Source organism: Lithobates pipiens, unplaced genomic scaffold (assembly GCF_037356315.1).
Source record: "Lithobates pipiens isolate NorthernLeopardFrog02 unplaced genomic scaffold, aLitPip1_a1.2 Scaffold_30, whole genome shotgun sequence".
Lineage (NCBI taxonomy): Eukaryota > Metazoa > Chordata > Amphibia > Anura > Ranidae > Lithobates > Lithobates pipiens.
The window spans coordinates 29,451,408-29,472,626 of NW_027507791.1; the positions used below are offsets into that span (position 1 = coordinate 29,451,408).

The 21,219-nt window shown below is 46.7% G+C and overlaps 1 protein-coding gene across 1 annotated transcript; it reads right to left on the reverse strand.

The window, feature by feature from the left end:
• Window positions 1-4,209: 4,209 nt before the first annotated feature.
• On the reverse strand, window positions 4,210-15,478 carry LOC143942538 (protein S100-G-like). Its single transcript, XM_077463860.1, has 3 exons — window positions 15,324-15,478; window positions 9,173-9,319; window positions 4,210-4,437 (listed from the first exon to the last, which is right to left on the reverse strand). Exons 1-3 carry the CDS (start codon window positions 15,324-15,326, stop codon window positions 4,297-4,299), a joined length of 291 nt encoding a protein of 96 aa, XP_077319986.1. The 5' UTR covers window positions 15,327-15,478; the 3' UTR covers window positions 4,210-4,296.
• Window positions 15,479-21,219: the final 5,741 nt, after the last annotated feature.

Below are 21,219 nucleotides of genomic sequence, written 5' to 3' on the forward strand. Positions count from 1 at the left end.
TAGCTTTGTTCCAATGTAAGATTTTATATCAAGTGGAAAAGCAGAGGGCGCTGTTGTAGATCTGTGAAATTGTAAGGTTTTATATAAAGTAGAACAGCAGAGGGCGATATTGTAGCTTTGTGCCAATGTAAGGTTATAAATAAAGTAGAACAGCAGAGGGCGCTGTTGTAGCTTTGTACCAATGTTAGGTGATATATAAATAGGGAACAGCAGAGGGCGATGTTGTAGCATTTAATTACTGTAAGGTTATATATTAACAAATCTGTCCATGATCATTTTTTTATTTGCAGTAACAGTTACATTTTCAGGACACCCCTTTCTACTTCTTCTTCTCAGTCCAAGCTGTACACTAGAACAGCAGAGGGCGGTGTTGTAGCTTTGTACCAATGTAAGGTTTTATATAAAGTAGAACAGCAGAGGACGCTTCTTCTCAGTCCAAGCTGTACACTAGAACAGCAGAGGGCGGTGTTGTAGCTTTGTGCCAATGTAAGGTTTTATATCAAGTGGAACAGCAGAGGGCACTGTTGTAGCTTTGTGCCAATGTAAGGTTATAAATAAAGTAGAACAGCAGAGGGCGCTGTTTTAGCTTTGTGCCAATGTTAGGTTTTATATCAAGTGGAACAGCAGAGGGTGCTGTTGTCGCTTTGTTCCTATGTAAGGTTTTATATCAAGTGGAACAGCAGAGGGCGATGTTGTAGCTTTGTACCAATGTTAGGTTCTATATAAAGTAGAACAGCAGATGGCGCTGTTGTAGCATTGTGCCAATGTAAGGTTTTATATAAAGTGGAACAGCAGAGGGCGCTGTTGTAGCTTTGTGCCAATGTAAGGTTATAAATAAAGTAGAACAGCAGAGGGCGCTGTTGTAGCTTTGTGCCAATGTTAGGTTTTATATAAAGTGGAACAGCAGAGGGCGCTGTTGTCGCTTTGTGAAATTGTAAGGTTTTATATAAAGTAGAACAGCAGAGGGCGCTGTTGTAGCTTTGTTCCAATGTAAGGTTTTATATCAAGTGTAACAGCAGAGGGCGATGTTGTAGCTTTGTACCAATTTTAGGTTCTATATAAAGTAGAACAGCAGAGGGCGCTGTTGTAGCATTGTGCCAATGTAAGGTTTTATATAAAGTGGAACAGCAGAGGGCGATGTTGTAGCTTTGTGCCAATGTAAGGTTATAAATAAAGTAGAACAGCAGAGGGCGCTGTTGTAGCTTTGTACCAATGTTAGGTTCTATGTAAAGTAGAACAGCAGAGGGCGCTGTTGTAGCTTTGTACCAATGTAAGGTTTTATATTAAGTAGAACAGCAGAGGGCGCTGTTGTAGCTTTGTGCCAATGTAAGGTTTTATAAAAAGTGGAACAGCAGAGGGGGATGTTGTAGCATTTAATTACTGTAAGGTTATATATTAACAGAGCCAAATCTGTCCATGATCATTTTTTTATTTGCAGTAACAGTTACATTTTCAGGACACCACTTTCTTCTTCTTCTTCTCAGTCCAAGCTGTACACTAGAACAGCAGAGGGCGGTGTTGTAGCTTTGTGCCAATGTAAGGTTTTATATAAAGTGGAACAGCAGAGGGCGCTGTTGTAGCTTTGTGCCAATGTAAGATTTTATATCAAGTGGAACAGCAGAGGGCGCTGTTGTAGCTTTGTTCCAATGTAAGGTTTTATATGAAGTGGAACAGCAGAGGGCGATGTTGTAGCTTTGGACCAATGTAAGGTTTTATATAAAGTGGAACAGCAGAGGGCGGTGTTGTAGCTTTGTACCAATGTAAGGTTATATATAAAGTGGAACAGCAGAGGGCGATGTTGTAACTTTGTGCCAATGTAAGGTTATATATAAAGTGGAACAGCAGAGGGCGATGTTGTAACTTTGTGCCAATGTAAGATTTTATATCAAGTGGAACAGCAGAGGGCGATGTTGTAGCTTTGTACCAATGTAAAATTATATATAAACTAGAACAGCAGAGGGCGCTGTTGTAGCTTTGAAACAATGTTAGGTTTTATATCAAGTGGAACAGCAGAGGGCGCTGTTGTAGCTTTGTGAAATTGTAAGGTTTTATATAAAGTGGAACAGTAGAGGGCGATGTTGTAACTTTGTGCCAATGTAAGGTTTTATATCAAGTGGAACAGCAGAGGGCGATGTTGTAGCTTTGTACCAATGTAAGGTTTTATATAAAGTAGAACAGCAGAGGGCGCTGTTGTAGCATTGTGCCAATGTAAGGTTTTATATAAAGTGGAACAGCAGAGGGCGATGTTGTAGCTTTGTGCCAATGTAAGGTTATAAATAAAGTAGAACAGCAGAGGGTGCTGTTGTAGCTTTGTACCAATGTTAGGTTCTATGTAAAGTAGAACAGCAGAGGGCGCTGTTGTAGCTTTGTACCAATGTAAGGTTTTATATAAAGTAGAACAGCAGAGGGCGCTGTTGTAGCATTGTGCCAATGTAAGGTTTTATATAAAGTGGAACAGCAGAGGGCGATGTTGTAGCTTTGTGCCAATGTAAGGTTATAAATAAAGTAGAACAGCAGAGGGCGCTGTTGTAGCTTTGTACCAATGTTAGGTTCTATGTAAAGTAGAACAGCAGAGGGCGCTGTTGTAGCTTTGTACCAATGTAAGGTTTTATATTAAGTAGAACAGCAGAGGGCGCTGTTGTAGCTTTGTGCCAATGTAAGGTTATATATAAAGTGGAACAGCAGAGGGCGATGTTGTAACTTTGTGCCAATGTAAGATTTTATATCAAGTGGAACAGCAGAGGGCGATGTTGTAGCATTTAATTACTGTAAGGTTATATATTAACAGAGCCAAATCTGTCCATGATCATTTTTTTATTTGCAGTAACAGTTACATTTTCAGGACACCACTTTCTTCTTCTTCTTCTCAGTCCAAGCTGTACACTAGAACAGCAGAGGGCGGTGTTGTAGCTTTGTGCCAATGTAAGGTTTTATATAAAGTGGAACAGCAGAGGGCGCTGTTGTAGCTTTGTGCCAATGTAAGATTTTATATCAAGTGGAACAGCAGAGGGCGCTGTTGTAGCTTTGTTCCAATGTAAGGTTTTATATGAAGTGGAACAGAAGAGGGCGATGTTGTAGCTTTGGACCAATGTAAGGTTTTATATAAAGTGGAACAGCAGAGGGCGGTGTTGTAGCTTTGTACCAATGTAAGGTTATATATAAAGTGGAACAGCAGAGGGCGATGTTGTAACTTTGTGCCAATGTAAGATTTTATATCAAGTGGAACAGCAGAGGGCGATGTTGTAGCTTTGTACCAATGTAAAATTATATATAAACTAGAACAGCAGAGGGCGCTGTTGTAGCTTTGAAACAATGTTAGGTTTTATATCAAGTGGAACAGCAGAGGGCGCTGTTGTAGCTTTGTGAAATTGTAAGGTTTTATATAAAGTGGAACAGTAGAGGGCGATGTTGTAACTTTGTGCCAATGTAAGGTTTTATATCAAGTGGAACAGCAGAGGGCGATGTTGTAGCTTTGTGCCAATGTAAGGTTTTATATCAAGTGGAACAGCAGAGGGCGCTGTTGTAGCTTTGTGAAATTGTAAGGTTTTATATAAAGTAGAACAGCAGAGGGCGATGTTGTAGCATTTAATTACTGTAAGGTTATATATTAACAGAGCGAAATCTGTCCATAATCATTTTTTTATTTGCAGTAACAGTTACATTTTCAGGACACCCCTTTCTTCTTCTTCTCAGTCCAAGCTGTACACTAGAACAGCAGAGGGCGGTGTTGTAGCTTTGTGCCAATGTAAGGTTTAATATAAAGTTGAACAGCAGAGGGCGCTGTTGTAGCTTTGTGCCAATGTAAGGTTTTATATAAAATGGAGCAGCAGAGGGCGCTGTTATTGAATTGTTTTTGGGGTATATAATACAACCGAAAACGTATGTGACATACAGAGGGTATGACTCTTGCTGCAGCCATTACAGCTCCCAGTACCTGAAACATGTTAGGTACATAGAGCAGAGCCCTCCCACTGCCAGCCTGATTTCTGGTTCTCAGAATATGGAACAATTACTAAATCATATTTCCTTTTGTCTGCAGAGACCCATTTATGGTTCTCGTTTCTGATTGGTTTCTGTGAGTTGATGGGCTATTTCCACTCTTATATATGAAGTCAGGGAAATCGACCAATAAAATCATTCGTAGGAAGCTGACCAGACGTAACGAGCTAAACAATATTTTTAGCACAAATACTGAAGACGAGACGAACGTCATATCCAAAAAATGTTACATTTATTGAAAGATTGCACAATCGCTGAATTCAGTAAATATTGCCCCTCCCCCCTGCGCCCAGGACGTTACTTCTTTAATATCTCTCTGATGGCAATGGCCACGGAAGCCGAGAAACACATGAACTCCTCGAAGGTCACCTTCTTATCGTTGTTGACGTCCATCTTACCGATGATTCCCTTCAGGACCTCATCCTTCTTCCCACTTCCCTGCAAGACACAATTAGGACACATTTTCATTTTAACATTTTTTTTCTTTTTAAATGAGATTTCCCCCAGTAGTTTGTGTCTCTGCCCCTCCCACAATGGGGAGATTTCCCTGCAGTAGTTTGTGTCTCTGCCCCTCCCACAATGGGGAGATTTCCCTGCAGTAGTTTGTGTCTCTGCCCCTCCCACAATGGGGAGATTTCCCTCCAGTAGTTTGTGTCTCTGCCCCTCCCACAATGGGGAGATTTCCCCCAGTAATTTGTGTCTCTGCCCCTCTCACAATGGGGAGATTTCCCTGCAGTAGTTTGTGTCTCTGCCCCTCCCACAATGGGGAGATTTCCCTGTAGTAGTTTGTGTCTCTGCCCCTCCCACAATGGGGAGATTTCCCTGCAGTAGTTTGTGTCTCTGCCCCTCCCACAATGGGGAGATTTCCCCCAGTAATTTGTGTCTCTGCCCCTCCCACAATGGGGAGATTTCCCCCCAGTAGTTTGTGTCTCTGCCCCTCCCACAATGGGGAGATTTCACCCAGTAGTTTGCGTCTCTGCCCCTCCCACAATGGGGAGATTTCACCCAGTAGTTTGTGTCTCTGCCCCTCCCACAATGGGGAGATTTCCCTGCAGTAGTTTGTGTCTCTGCCCCTCCCACAATGGGGAGATTTCCCTGCAGTAGTTTGTGTCTCTGCCCCTCCCACAATGGGGAGATTTCCCTGTAGTAGTTTGTGTCTCTGCCCCACCCACAATGGGGAGATTTCCCTCCAGTAGTTTGTGTCTCTGCCCCTCCCACAATGGGGAGATTTCCCTGCAGTAGTTTGTGTCTCTGCCCCTCCCACAATGGGGAGATTTCCCCCAGTAATTTGTGTCTCTGCCCCTCCCACAATGGGGAGATTTCCCCCCAGTAGTTTGTGTCTCTGCCCCTCCCACAATGGGGAGATTTCACCCAGTAGTTTGCGTCTCTGCCCCTCCCACAATGGGGAGATTTCACCCAGTAGTTTGTGTCTCTGCCCCTCCCACAATGGGGAGATTTCACCCAGTAGTTTGTGTCTCTGCCCCTCCCACAATGGGGAGATTTCCCCCCAGTAGTTTGTGTCTCTGTCCCTCCCACAATGGGGAGATTTCACCCAGTAGTTTGTGTCTCTGCCCCTCCCACAATGGGGAGATTTCCTGCAGTAGTTTGTGTCTCTGCTCCTCCCACAATGGGGAGGTTTCCCTGCAGTAGTTTGTGTCTCTGCCCCTCCCACAATGGGGAGGTTTCCTCCAGTAGTTTGTGTCTCTGCCCCTCCCACAATGGGGAGATCCCCCCAGTAGTTTGTGTCTCTGCCCCTCCCACAATGGAGAGATTTCCCTGCAGTAGTTTGTGTCTCTGCCCCACCCACAATGGGGAGATTTCCCTCCAGTAGTTTGTGTCTCTGCCCCTCCCACAATGGGGAGATTTCCCTGCAGTAGTTTGTGTCTCTGCCCCTCCCACAATGGGGAGATTTCCCTGCAGTAGTTTGTGTCTCTGCCCCTCCCACAATGGGGAGATTTCCCTGTAGTAGTTTGTGTCTCTGCCCCACCCACAATGGGGAGATTTCCCTCCAGTAGTTTGTGTCTCTGCCCCTCCCACAATGGGGAGATTTCCCTGCAGTAGTTTGTGTCTCTGCCCCTCCCACAATGGGGAGATTTCCCCCAGTAATTTGTGTCTCTGCCCCTCCCACAATGGGGAGATTTCCCCCCAGTAGTTTGTGTCTCTGCCCCTCCCACAATGGGGAGATTTCACCCAGTAGTTTGCGTCTCTGCCCCTCCCACAATGGGGAGATTTCACCCAGTAGTTTGTGTCTCTGCCCCTCCCACAATGGGGAGATTTCACCCAGTAGTTTGTGTCTCTGCCCCTCCCACAATGGGGAGATTTCCCCCCAGTAGTTTGTGTCTCTGTCCCTCCCACAATGGGGAGATTTCACCCAGTAGTTTGTGTCTCTGCCCCTCCCACAATGGGGAGATTTCCTGCAGTAGTTTGTGTCTCTGCCCCTCCCACAATGGGGAGGTTTCCCTGCAGTAGTTTGTGTCTCTGCCCCTCCCACAATGGGGAGATTTCCCTGCAGTAGTTTGTGTCTCTGCCCCTCCCACAATGGGGAGATTTCCCCCAGTAATTTGTGTCTCTGCCCCTCCCACAATGGGGAGATTTCCCCCCAGTAGTTTGTGTCTCTGCCCCTCCCACAATGGAGAGATTTCCCTGCAGTAGTTTGTGTCTCTGCCCCACCCACAATGGGGAGATTTCCCTCCAGTAGTTTGTGTCTCTGCCCCTCCCACAATGGGGAGATTTCCCTGCAGTAGTTTGTGTCTCTGCCCCTCCCACAATGGGGAGATTTCCCCCAGTAATTTGTGTCTCTGCCCCTCCCACAATGTGGAGATCCCCCCAGTAGTTTGTGTCTCTGCCCCTCCCACAATGGAGAGATTTCCCTGCAGTAGTTTGTGTCTCTGCCCCACCCACAATGGGGAGATTTCCCTCCAGTAGTTTGTGTCTCTGCCCCTCCCACAATGGGGAGATTTCCCTGCAGTAGTTTGTGTCTCTGCCCCTCCCACAATGGGGAGATTTCCCCCAGTAATTTGTGTCTCTGCCCCTCCCACAATGGGGAGATTTCCCCCCAGTAGTTTGTGTCTCTGCCCCTCCCACAATGGGGAGATTTCACCCAGTAGTTTGCGTTTCTGCCCCTCCCACAATGGGGAGATTTCACCCAGTAGTTTGTGTCTCTGCCCCTCCCACAATGGGGAGATTTCACCCAGTAGTTTGCGTCTCTGCCCCTCCCACAATGGGGAGATTTCACCCAGTAGTTTGCGTCTCTGCCCCTCCCACAATGGGGAGATTTCCTGCAGTAGTTTGCGTCTCTGCCCCTCCCACAATGGGGAGATTTCCCCCAGTAGTTTGCGTCTCTGCCCCTCCCACAATGGGGAGATTTCACCCAGTAGTTTGTGTCTCTGCCCCTCCCACAATGGGGAGATTTCCCCCCAGTAGTTTGTGTCTCTGCCCCTCCCACAATGGGGAGGTTTCCTCCAGTAGTTTGTGTCTCTGCCCCTCCCACAATGAGTAGATTTCCCCCAGTCGTTTGTGTCTCTGCCCCTCCCACAATGGGGAGATTTCACCCAGTAGTTTGTGTCTCTGCCCCTCCCACAATGGGGAGGTTTCCCTGCAGTAGTTTGTGTCTCTGCCCCTCCCACAATGGGGAGATTTCCCTGCAGTAGTTTGTGTCTCTGCCCCTCCCACAATGGGGAGATTTCCCCCAGTAATTTGTGTCTCTGCCCCTCCCACAATGGGGAGATTTCCCCCCAGTAGTTTGTGTCTCTGCCCCTCCCACAATGGAGAGATTTCCCTGCAGTAGTTTGTGTCTCTGCCCCACCCACAATGGGGAGATTTCCCTCCAGTAGTTTGTGTCTCTGCCCCTCCCACAATGGGGAGATTTCCCTGCAGTAGTTTGTGTCTCTGCCCCTCCCACAATGGGGAGATTTCCCCCAGTAATTTGTGTCTCTGCCCCTCCCACAATGTGGAGATCCCCCCAGTAGTTTGTGTCTCTGCCCCTCCCACAATGGAGAGATTTCCCTGCAGTAGTTTGTGTCTCTGCCCCACCCACAATGGGGAGATTTCCCTCCAGTAGTTTGTGTCTCTGCCCCTCCCACAATGGGGAGATTTCCCTGCAGTAGTTTGTGTCTCTGCCCCTCCCACAATGGGGAGATTTCACCCAGTAGTTTGCGTCTCTGCCCCTCCCACAATGGGGAGATTTCACCCAGTAGTTTGTGTCTCTGCCCCTCCCACAATGGGGAGATTTCACCCAGTAGTTTGCGTCTCTGCCCCTCCCACAATGGGGAGATTTCCTGCAGTAGTTTGCGTCTCTGCCCCTCCCACAATGGGGAGATTTCCTGCAGTAGTTTGCGTCTCTGCCCCTCCCACAATGGGGAGATTTCCCCCAGTAGTTTGCGTCTCTGCCCCTCCCACAATGGGGAGATTTCACCCAGTAGTTTGTGTCTCTGCCCCTCCCACAATGGGGAGATTTCCCCCCAGTAGTTTGTGTCTCTGCCCCTCCCACAATGGGGAGGTTTCCTCCAGTAGTTTGTGTCTCTGCCCCTCCCACAATGAGTAGATTTCCCCCAGTCGTTTGTGTCTCTGCCCCTCCCACAATGGGGAGATTTCACCCAGTAGTTTGTGTCTCTGCCCCTCCCACAATGGGGAGATTTCACCCAGTAGTTTGTGTCTCTGCCCCTCCCACAATGGGGAGATTTCCCCCCAGTAGTTTGTGTCTCTGCCCCTCCCACAATGGGGAGATTTCCCGCAGTAGTTTGTGTCTCTGCCCCTCCCACAATGGGGAGATTTCACCCAGTAGTTTGTGTCTCTGCCCCTCCCACAATGGGGAGATTTCCCCCCAGTAGTTTGTGTCTCTGCCCCTCCCACAATGGGGAGATTTCCTGCAGTAGTTTGTGTCTCTGCCCCTCCCACAATGGGGAGATTTCCTGCAGTAGTTTGTGTCTCTGCCCCTCCCACAATGGGGAGGTTTCCCTGCAGTAGTTTGTGTCTCTGCCCCTCCCACAATGGGGAGATCCCCCCAGTAGTTTGTGTCTCTGCCCCTCCCACAATGGGGAGATTTCCTGCAGTAGTTTGTGTCTCTGCCCCTCCCACAATGGGGAGGTTTCCTCCAGTAGTTTGTGTCTCTGCCCCTCCCACAATGGGGATAAATGTAAGGATGTGATTGGCCGCCCTCTGGGGTGTCACTTACACAGAGTGTGGGGAACTCGGCTACGGCGAGGTCGTACAGCTCGTCGGTGCTCAGGGTGTCTCCGTCGCTGTCCCTTTTCTTGGCGTATTCCTCGAATTTCAGGATCATCAGAGTCATGCAATCCTCTACGTTTGTCTTCTTAAAATCCTGGAGAGAGAAGACAGATTACATATCGACTGATCCCTCCGAGACCCACCGAGAACACCTACCCCTCCCACAGTGGGGGGGGGGGGGGGTCTCATTACAGCCAAACCAGCCTAGGAGAGGAGTGAATGAGATTCTAGGAAGGTGTCAGGTACAAAGTCTAACGGTGGTGTCAGATAAAAAGCCTGGGGGTGTCAGGTACAAAGTTTGGGGAGGCATCAGGCACAAATTCTTGGGGGGTTGTCAGGAACAAAGTCTGGGGGGTGTCAGGTATAGAATCTGGGGGGGGGGGTGTCGGGCACAAAGTCTGGGTGGGTGTCAGGCATAGAGTCTGGGGGAAGGGTCAGACAAAGTCTGGGGGGGTGTCAGGTACAAAGTCTGAGGGAGGGTCGGGCACAAAGTCTGGTGGGTTTCAGGTACAGAGTCTGGGTGAGAGGGGATCAGACACAAAGTCTGGGGGGGTGTCAGGCACAAAGTCTGGGGGGGTGTTAGGCACAGAGTCTGGGGGGTGTCAGGTATAGAATCTGGGGGGGTGTCGGGCACAAAGTCTGGGTGGGTGTCAGGCATAGAGTCTGGGGGGAGGGTCAGACAAAGTCTGGGGGGGTGTCAGGTACAAAGTCTGAGGGAGGGTCGGGCACAAAGTCTGGTGGGTTTCAGGTACAGAGTCTGGGTGGGGGCGGGGGGGTCAGATACAAAGTCTGGGGGTGGTGTCGGGCACGAAGTCTGGGGGGGTGTCAGGCACAGAGAATGGGGGGGGGGTGTCAGGCACAAAGTCTGGGGGGTGTCAGGCACAGAGTCTGGGGGGGTGTCAGGCACAGAGTCTGGGGGGGTGTCGGGCACAGAGTCTGAGGGAGGGTCGGGCACAGAGTCTGGGGGGGTGTCGGGCACAGAGTCTGGGGGGGTGTCGGGCACAGAGTCTGGGGGGGTGTCAAGCACAAAGTCTGGGGGGGTGTCAGGCACAGAGTCTGGGGGGGTGTCAGGCACAGAGTCTGGGGGGGTGTCAGGCACAAAGTCTGGGGGGGTGTCAGGCACAAAGTCTGGGGGGGTGTCAGGCATAGAGTCTGGGGGGGTGTCAGGCACAGAGTCTGGGGGGGTGTCAGGCACAAAGTCTGGGGGGGTGTCAGGCACAAAGTCTGGGGGGGTGTCAGGCACAGAGTCTGGGGGGGTGTCAGGCACAAAGTCTGGGGGGGTGTCAGGCATAGAGTCTGGGGGGGTGTCAGGCTCCAGATCCGCCCATGAGCTGCTCCGGCCTGACAAATAATTTACTAGATATTTTATTGGTTGTTTATAATTCCTTTGACTCCGCCCTGCCCTCAGGCAATTGTCTGCTATCTCTCGGCAGGTTTCGGCGTCGGTCCGGTTTGTCCGGTTTGTCCGGTTGTGCCGCCTCCGCAGCAGCCGGAATATAAAGGACTCATTATATAAAGTGATCGCACAGCGTCCTCCTTGTTGGATTTTTACTCCAGTAAGCTGCACACACCCCATTGGCCGAAACACCCCTAAACTCCACCCCCCCCGGTACCTGAAACATGTCAGCGTTATGCACTGACTGTGTAGATATCGAGCCGATAATTCACCCCGGGATCCCCCCTGTGGGGTCTTCATCCGATCGTCCCAAATGACACCCTATAAACGGCGACATTTGTTCAGCCAATCACAAGTCACTGAGATTAGACTAGTATACGATGAGCTCTGATTGGCTGCCGGGATCAGCGCTGCTTTTGCATTCTTACTAAATAAAGATTTCAATATTCAAATCTCTCTGGCGGAGGTGTCGGTGTTCTGTACATAGCGGAAGGGATGCCGATCGATAATTAATAATGCATTTGCCTATTGTGTGTATTCTAGGACCCCGCGGGGGTGGGGCAGGGGGAGGGAGGTAACATGCAAATGAGGGGGGGGGGCGGAGATCCAGATAAATGTTTTTTGTTACACTTTTTATCTGCATCTGTGCAAAATGATACATTGTAGTATTATTATTATTATTATTATTAGTATTGTTATTGTTAGTATCACTAATATTACTGTTAATACATTATTATTATTATTATTATTATTATATTATTATAACTATTATTATTTTTAATATTGTTATTCTAGTTAACAGTAACATTAGTGATACTAACAATACTAAAGATAATAATAGTTATAATAATATAATACATAATAATAATAACAATGATAATATTGTATTAACAGTAATATTAGTGATACTAATAATAAGAATACTAAAAATAACAATAGTAATAATAAAAATAATATAATAAATACTACTAATAATAATGTATCATTATTGTTGTTATATTATTATTATTACTACTATTATTATTTTTAGTATTGGTGTTATTATTATTTTTATTCTATTCTTATCACTATTATTAGTTGTATTATTTTTTTTATTACTATTTGTATTTTTTCAATTTATTTTTATTTTATAGTATCGTTATTGTTTATCACTAATATTACTGTTAATGATAATTGTGTAGTTACAGTAATAGCGATAATAACAATACTAAAATTAATAGTAATAATAATAATAATAAAAGTAATGATAGTGATAATAATCTATTTAATAATAGTAACAATAATAATAATGTATTATTACTGTTATATTTGTATCACTATTATTATTTTTATTAATATTATTGATTATTATTATTATTACTTTTAGTATTGATATTATATTTTTATCCCTATTATTTTATTGTTATTAATATTTTTATTTTTAATATTGTTAGTATTACTAATATTACTGTTAATTATGTATTTACAGTAATAGGGATAATAACAATACTAAAAATAATAGTAATAATAAAAAAGTAATAATAGTGATAATAATCTAATAATAGTAACAATAATAATAATAATGTATTATTACTGTTATATTTGTATCACTATTATTATTTTTATTAATATTATTGATTATTATTATTATTACTTTTAGTATTGATATTATATTTTTATCCCTATTATTTTTATTGTTATTAATATTTTTATTTTTAATATTGTTAGTATTACTAATATTACTGTTAATTATGTATTTACAGTAATAGGGATAATAACAATACTAAAAATAATAGTAATAATAAAAAAGTAATAATAGTGATAATAATCTAATAATAGTAACAATAATAATAATAATAATAATGTATTATTACTGTTATATTTGTATCACTATTATTATTTTTATTAATATTATTGATTATTATTATTATTATTACTTTTAGTATTGCTATTATTGTTTGTTATTATATTTTTATCCCTATTATTTTATTATTATTAATATTTTTTTTTTTTATATTGTTAGTATTACTAATATTACTGTTAATTATGTATTTACAGTAATAGGGATAATAACAATACTAAAAATAATAGTAATAATAAAAGTAATAATAGTGATAATAATCTAATAATAGTAACAATAATAATAATAAATTATTACTGTTATATTTGTATCACTATTTTTTATTAATATTATTGATTATTATTATTATTACTTTTAGTATTGATATTATTATTTGTTATATTTTTATCCCTATTATTATTTTATTATTATTATTATTATTAATATTTTTATTTTTAATATTGTTAGTATTACTAATATTACTGTTAATTATGTATTTACAGTAATAGGGATAATAATAATACTAAAAATAATAGTAATAATAATAATAAAAGTAATGATAGTGATAATAATCTATTTAATAATAGTAACAATAATAATAATGTATTATTACTGGTAATGATAATTGTGTAGTTACAGTAATAGCGATAATAACAATACTAAAAATAATAGTAATAATAATAATAAAAGTAATGATAGTGATAATAATCTATTTAATAATAGTAACAATTATAATAATGTATTATTACTGTTATATTTGTATCACTATTATTATTTTTATTAATATTATTGATTATTATTATAATTATTACTTTTAGTATTGATATTATTATCCCTATTATTATTTTATTATTAATAAAAAAAAATTGTATTTGTTATTGTTAGTATAACTAATATTACTGTTAATTATGTATTTACAGTAATAGTGATAATAACAATACTAAAAGTAATAGTAGTAGTAATAATAATAATAATAAAAGTAAATGATAGTGATAATATTCTGTTAAATAATCGTAACAATAATAATAATGTATTATTGTAATTGTTGTTGTTATATTATTACCACTATTATTTTAATTATTATTATTTTTAGTATTGTTATTATTATTTGTTGTTATATTATTATCACTCTTATTATTTTTATTATTATTACTTGATTTATCATTGTTAGTATCACTACTATTACTATTAATACATTGTTATAACATTCGCTCATCTTGTTGTGTAAGATAATAATGGCGCGTGTTGTAATAACGCGGGTTCGTGTAAATATGTGTAACGCGTCTTGATGTGTGACGCACCCGGAAGGTAAATTAGACCCCCCCGGGTAGAATCGGAGGACGGGTGTTGGCCACATTTCTAAACCGGGAGCGAGAGGCGGGGCGTATTCGCCGCACCCACCGCTACCGACAGAGGTGGCCCGTGCAGGGACAACCCGTCCCTTTCCTTTTCATCAGTCAGCCAATAAACGAACGCGGCGCAGGTTGGTCGATCGCATGGATCGCGAATATCTGTCCGATGGCGATTGTCCCGTCCAGCGCCAGGGGCGCCACGCCCCTCCTCCGCCCCGCACATGGGGCATAAGCCTGGCCATGCACTCGTGTTCGTGCCGGTTGGGTTCTCCTGGTTGCACCTCCTGGTCAGGGTCACCTGCACAGGTGGGCACAATGGGGGGGGTCACTTGTCTCAGCCCATCCCCCGCAGATTGGGGGGTCACCTGTCTCAGCCCCTCCCCCGCGGATTGGTGGGGGGGTCCATTAAGAGATCGGAAAATAAGGAGACTTCTCTGATCTTTGGAGACCTCCCGTGGCAGACGTGAGAGGACCTACTGAAGACGTATTGGGGGGGGGGAGGAGAAGACTTGTCAGGAAATGGCGAACGTTCTCGTTTGATGATGTGTCCCCCCCCTCCCCCCCCTTATGGCAGAATAAACAGGCACACATGGGTGACCCGAGCATGCACGGTTATGCCGAACCCGAACGATAGACAAGCCTCCTAGTGGATTGTGTCTGTTTATCCAGAAGAAGTCTCTGGTCTATGGCTGGGGGGGGGGGGGGAGATTTAAGCCACGCCCAGTCCGAACCCCCTATATTCTGATCTCTCAGCAGGCCCCGCCCCCTCACCTTCAGGGGGTGTGTGAGACAACTGACCCCCATTTTGCCCACCTGTGCCCACCGGTGACCCATCCGGATCAGAACCTGAACCACCCAATGACCCCACAAGAGGAAGCCCATAGAGGGAGACCCGTGCCAAGCTGGTCGTGGGATTAGGCACCAAGCTGGCTGTGGGATTAGGCACCAAGCTGGTCCTGGGATTAGGCACCAAGGTGGTCGTGGGATTAGGCACCAAGCTGGTCGTGGGATTAGGCACCAAGCTGGTCGTGGGATTAGGCACCAAGGTGGTCGTGGGATTAGGCACCAAGGTGGTCGTGGGATTAGGCACCAAGGTGGTCGTGGGATTAGGCACCAAGGTGGTCGTGGGATTAGGCACCAAGGTGGTCGTGGGATTAGGCACCAAGGTGGTCGTGGGATTAGGCACCAAGCTGGTCGTGGGATTAGGCACCAAGCTGGTCGTGGGATTAGGCACCAAGCTGGTCGTGGGATTAGGCACCAAGCTGGCTGTGGGATTAGGCACCAAGCTGGTCGTGGGATTAGGCACCAAGCTGGCTGTGGGATTAGGCACCAAGCTGGTCATGGGATTAGGCACCAAGCTGGCTGTGGGATTAGGCACCAAGCTGGCCATGGGATTAGGCACCAAGCTGGTCGTGGGATTAAGCACCAAGGTGGTCGTGGGATTAGGCACCAAGCTGGCTGTGGGATTAGGCACCAAGGTGGTCGTGGGATTAGGCACCCCCCCTTCCCTGCACAGAGGAGTCTCACTCACCATGTTGTCAGATTCTGGAGGGTGGAGAGGAGGATTCAGCTGGTGTGGTGCCGTTACCGTCTGGTGGCCAATTTATACCCCGACAGGACAGCGCCACACCCAGGGGAGACGCCCAATCGGAGAGTGATGAGCCCAGTATTCGGAGGGGGGGGGAGGTAGCACCCTTTCTCCTCTCCTCATTGGCTCTCCTCTCTTTTCTTCACAAACTTTTCCAAAATGTTAGTAAAATGTCTCTGACTCCTCACCGCCTGGGGATGTTAACCTCTTCTCCACCGAGAACAAAGATATTAGAGGGGGGGGGATTGCTGTCAGAGGAGTCCTTTTCATCTTCAGAGTCCTACATAGTCATTATATATATAGAGAGAGAGGAGAGAGGGGGGAGAGGAGAGGAGGGAGAGAAGAGGATAAAGAAAAGAGGACAGGAGAAGAGAAGGGGGGAAGAAGAGAGGGAGATAAGAGGACAAAGAAGAGAGGAGAAGAGAGAGAGGGGAGAGGGGGAGGAGAGATAGGGGGGAGAGAGGGGGAGAAGAGAGAGAGAAGAGGACAAAGAATTGAGGGTGGGGGAGATAGAGAGGGGGGACAGGAGAATAGAAAGGAAAGGTGAGAGGGGTGAGAGATGAGAGGAGAGGTGAGAGAGCAGAGAGTGGAGAGAGAAAGGAGGGGCGACTGGAGGGGGGGTGAGAGAGGAGATGAGAGAGAAATAGGGAGATGCTGGAAAGCATAGGAAAAGGCAAAGAGAGAGAGAAGAGGGAGGAGGAGGAGAGCGGGGAGCAGTAGAGGAGAAGAGAAAAGGGGGAGAGGAGCGGGAGAGAAGAGGACAAAGAAATTAGGAGAGGAAAGAGAGAGGAGGAGGGGAGAGAAGAGGGGAGAGGAGAGAGAAAGGAGAGGAGAGAGAAGAGGGAGGAGGAGGGGAGCAGGAGAGGAGAAGAGAGAGAGGGGGAGAGGAGAGGGAGAGAAGAGGGCAAAGAAATTATAAGAGGAAAGGAGAGAGGGGGGAAGAGTGGGAGAAAAGAGGGCAAAGAATAGAGGAGAGGAGAAGAGAGAGGGGGAGAGGAGAGAGAGAAGAGGACAAAGAAATGAGAGAGGGGGAGAGAGAAGAAGAGAGATACAGGATAGAGAGGGGGAGAGGAGAGAGATGGGGGAGAGGGGGGAGAGGAGAGAGAGGGGGAAAGGAGAGAGAGGGGGAAGAGTGGGGTAGAGAGCGAGAGAGGTCAGATACGGGATAGAGAGGGAGGAGAGGAGAGAGATGGGGGAGAGGAGAGAGGGAGGGAGAGGAGAGAGATGGGGGAGAGGAGAGAGGGAGGGAGAGGAGAGAGATGGAGGAGAGGAGAGAGGGAGGGAGAGGAGAGAGAGGGGGAGAGGAGAGAGATGGGGGGGAGAGAGAGGGGGAGAGGAGAGAGAGGGGGCGCTGTTCCTCACCTAAGTGGAGTGGAGAAGAATTACATTTTGTGTACGTTTTTGTTATTTCTGTCTGGGACCACAAGGGGGAGATTTTCCCCCACTTCCTCCTCCTGTGACACCCATACAGGAAGTGTGACCGGTGGGTATCACCAGGGCAGGAAGTTGCCGACGGCGATAAGAACACTTTCAGAATTCTAACCCTTCTTCACTTTAGCAAAAAAAAACTGGGTTTCTGTTCCTGTCTGTGTCTCCAGAGGAGAGATTTCCCGCCACTTCCTGTCCTGACGGTATGTGGAATCTCACACCGCGATACCAAGCTGACAGAGATTCTAACCCTTCCTCTCTCCATGCAAAAGGACACAACAATAGTTGGATGTTTTTTTTGTATCCTGTGTTTAGTTTTAGGTGGAGTTTGGAAGTGTTACAACCTCTGTCAGGTGTTTATTGCAGTATGTGTCCCACTGGGGAGAGTCACTCCCCCTTCTATTTGTCCTGTTGACCAGAAAGTGGTCAGAGATCCAACATTTTTGAGTTGTCACCGGAACAGGAAGTGAGGAGAAATCCTCTATTGGAGACACCTGGCCCGGTGACAACTAGGAGGAGATTTCCCTCACTTCCTGTTTGTGTCTTCAGGATAGAAAGGAAAGGTTACCCTCCCTACAGCAAAGATAGGGCCATGGTTGTCATGCCTTTGTTAGAATATGTAAAGAAAAAAGAAAGAGTTCATCACAGACACGCCCCCAAATCTCTGCTGCGTGACCCCGCTATTGTCAGCACCGGGCGTGGGAGTCAAATACCGAATTCATTCCAAACTGTGGGCTGATATGAAATACAATGTCATCATTAATACATGGTTATATACCAGCAGTGCAAGTCCCTGAATGTGACCTGATATCGGACTCTTGAAGTCCCTGTACAGCAGAGCTCAGACAGGGAGAGGGAAAAGCAGCATGAGGAGCCAATCTTTTCACACGCTGATAGGAGGAGGGAGCAGAGTGACAGAGAGGTGAGCTCATCGCTGTGCCGCTTCTCCTTTCACTGTCCAGTCACAGGGTTGGGGGGCTCGCCCGGGATGACCTGGGCTCAGAAGAAGTGGGTTTAATAATGCTGGCCATCAGACAGAGGGAGCGAGAAGCAGTTCAAGGAGCCAATCGGATCATGTGCTGATAAAAAGCGAACTGATAGGACGAGAGAGAAGAGTGACAGAGAGATGAGCGCAACGCTGTGCCGCTTCTCCTTTCACTGTCCAGTCACGGGGTTGGGGGCTCGTCCGGGATGGTCTGGGCTCAGAAGAAGTGGGTTTAATAATGCTGGCCATCATGCTGAGGGAGTGAGAAGCAGTATCAGGAGCCAATCAGATAATGTACTAAGAGGCGCACTGATAGGAGGAGAGTGCAAAGTGACAGAGAGATGAGCTCACCGCTGTGCCGCTTCTCCTTTCACTGTCCAGTTACCTGTTGGGGGCTCGTCTGGGATGACCTGGGCTCAGAAGAAGCGGGTTGAATAATGCTGGTCATCACGCTGAGAGAGCGAGAATCAGTACAAGGAGCCAATCGGATCATGTGCTGATAAGAAGCACGCTGATAGGAGGAGAGAGCAGAGTGACAGAGAGGTGAGCTCATCGCTCTGCTGCTTCTCCTTTCACTGTCCAGTCACCAGTTGGGGGATAGTCCGGGATGACCTGATTTCAGAAGAAGTGGATTGAATAATGCTGGCTATCACTCTGAGGGAGCGAGAAGCAGTACCAGGAGCCAATTGGATCATGTACTGATAAGAGGCACACTAATTGGAGGAGAGAGCAGAGTGACAGAGAGATGAGCTCACCGTTGTGCCAATTCTCCTTTCACTGTCCAGTCACCGGTTGGGGGCTCGTCCGGGACGACCTGATTTCAGAAGAAGTGGGTTGAATAATGCTGGCCATCACGCTGAGGGAGCGAGAATCAGTACAAGGAGCCAATCGGATCATGTGCTGCTAAGAAGCACACTGATAGGAGGAGAGAGCAGAGTGACAGAGAGAAGAGCTCATCGCTGTGCCGCTTCTCCTTTCACTGCCCAGTCACAGAGTTGGGGGCTCGTCCCGGGATGGCCTGGGCTCAGAATAAGTGGGTTGAATGACAGGTCATTTTTTTTTTTGCTTCTAGAACAATTATAACTTTCACTGCAATGTTTACTAGACGAGACGGGAGCCAATCAGAGAAGACGATTGGTGGGGTGTAGGTATTTTGTCTTGTAGCCGCCGTGCAGATCTGGATCATGTTCCGCGCCGGGGGAGGGGGAGGGGGCAGGTGGAGATATAATATGATTCCGGTATTGTAGATAGGGATCTGTTCATTATGCGCTCAGACTTGGCAGAGGTTGCCTGCCAACGTGCCCAGGCTCGCTCCCGCTACTCCGGCTCAGTGCGGGTGTGACCGGCGCCCTGCGGATAGAGTCCCCGTGTCTGCGCTCCAAGTCTATCCCTCACCTCGGGCGCCGATGTTCTCCATTCCCTGCGAACGCCCACAAACCTCCACCAATTTCCCCCTTCCTCTCCTGTGATAATGATATGATATGTGGAAAGTGTGGGGGAGGGGGAGGGGGGGGGGGGCATTTGTATGGTGCCCCCCTTTACTCTGATACCCCTAACTGAGATCTAGCGGAACCAATTGCCTTCAGAAGTCACCTACTTAGTAAATAGAGTCCACCTGTCTGTCATTTCATCTCAGTATAAATACAGCTGTTCTGTGAAGCCCTCAGAGAACCTTAGTGAACAAACAGCATCACGAAGGCCGAGGAACACAGCAGACAGGTCGGGGATGAAGTTGTGGAGAAGTATAAAGCAGGGTTCGGTTATAAAAAAAAAAATCTCCCAAGCTTTGACCATCTCACGGAGCTCCGTTCAATCCATCATCGGAAAACGGGTTGCCGAGCAATGGAACAGGCGTAGCCAATAAAGTGGCCGGTAGAGTTGGGCTCCAACGTTGGCCTCCCCTCCCCCGGAGAATTGGATAATATGGATATATGGGTGAGCTTCTGTAACTGGAGGTGGTAACAGAACGGGTCCAATCATAAAAAGAGAACATGGTGGCAGCAAGTAGACCAATGAAATGCCCCCCCTCCCGTTCAGAAGTATGTACCCCCTTAGGTCTTCATACTGTCTATTGGCATCAGCGGTGGTCGGTCTTCTGTAATAGTTGTCTATGACGAGGCCTCCAAGTTCTCGCAGGCGGTAGAGCTGCCCGTTTGTCTCGGGGGGGGGGGGGGCAATGCCTCCAGGTCACGGGGAATCCTTGGTCATCTTGCGTGACCCGCACACGTTGTGAGATCTCCCCGAGAGTGGCCTCCATGATATGAAGGTCAGGAGACTGTGGTGGCCACTCCAGAACCTCCACCTTTTTTTTTTTTAAAGGAGGGTCAACTTGACCTGGAGAGTCCAAGGGCGTCCCAAGCCCAGCTTTCCTGCAGGAGAACGCAAATGGTCCTCCAGTATTTTCTGCCCCGCCCCTCGCCTTCAGAGCTCACACCTCCCTAAAACATCCGTGAGCCACCACCATGCCTCACAGTAGGGATGGTCCTCTTGGAGCTTTTGACCCATCTCCAAGCGTAGCGCCGATAGTTGTGACCATAAAGCTCTGTTTTGGTCTCGTCACCCCAGATTACAGTGTGGCAGAAGCTGTGGGGCGCGTCAAGGTGTTGTCGGCCATATTGTAACCGATCTTTTTTTTTTGTGGCGTTGGCGCGGCAAGGGCTTCTACCTGGCAACTCGACCATGCAGATCGTTTTTTGTAATCTTCGTATTGTTCTCCTTGAAGCAACCACACCGTCTTTTTCTAGAACACCCTGTATTTCTCCTGAGGGGACCTGTTGGGTTTCCCTTGTATCCCGAAAAAAAACAATTCTTCTGGCAGTCGTGGCCGCGATCTTTCTTGGTCTACACTATATTGTCAAAAGTATTGGGACGCCGGCCCTTACACGCACATGAACTTTGATGGCATCCCAGTCTTGGTCCGTAGGGTTCAATATTGAGTTGGCCCCGCCCTTTGCAGCTTCGACTCTTCTGGGAAGGCCGTCCACAAGGTTTAGGAGGGTGTCTATGGGAACGGTTGACCGTTCTTCCAGAAGAGCGTTGGTGAGGTCAGGCTCTGATGTTGCGGTACTTGCTGGAAAGGCTTCACCTGGGAACTGGTTCTCCTGGGCTGCCAATGGGAGCGAGGTATGGACGGAGGGGGGGATAGTCATCGTTTGATCCATCGTTCCCCCCTACAGGCTGGAGGTTGTCACCCCCCCTGGGTGAAAATAGTCATATAATGAGGGTAGAGGGGTGGTGATTTTTGGGGGGGGGGGGCATTTCAGGCACCCCCCCAGAGCGTTGTCCGGAGCCACAAGGTGCGGCTGAGGCGTCGGCCATCATGGGTCAAGGTTGGTGCGATCAGCAGCCTTGTTGATGCCGAAAGCCACGCCGCTCCACTAAGGTCGGGTGCGCCGCAGGAACGCACGTGTCAACGCAATTCTCAAA

Bases quoted from the DNA above. Each gene is read 5' to 3' on its own strand.
- LOC143942538 (XM_077463860.1), bottom strand. The intron at 4,438-9,172 runs GTAAGTGACACC...TGTGTCTTGCAG, and splicing joins CCGAGTTCCCCACACTCTGT to GGAAGTGGGAAGAAGGATGA.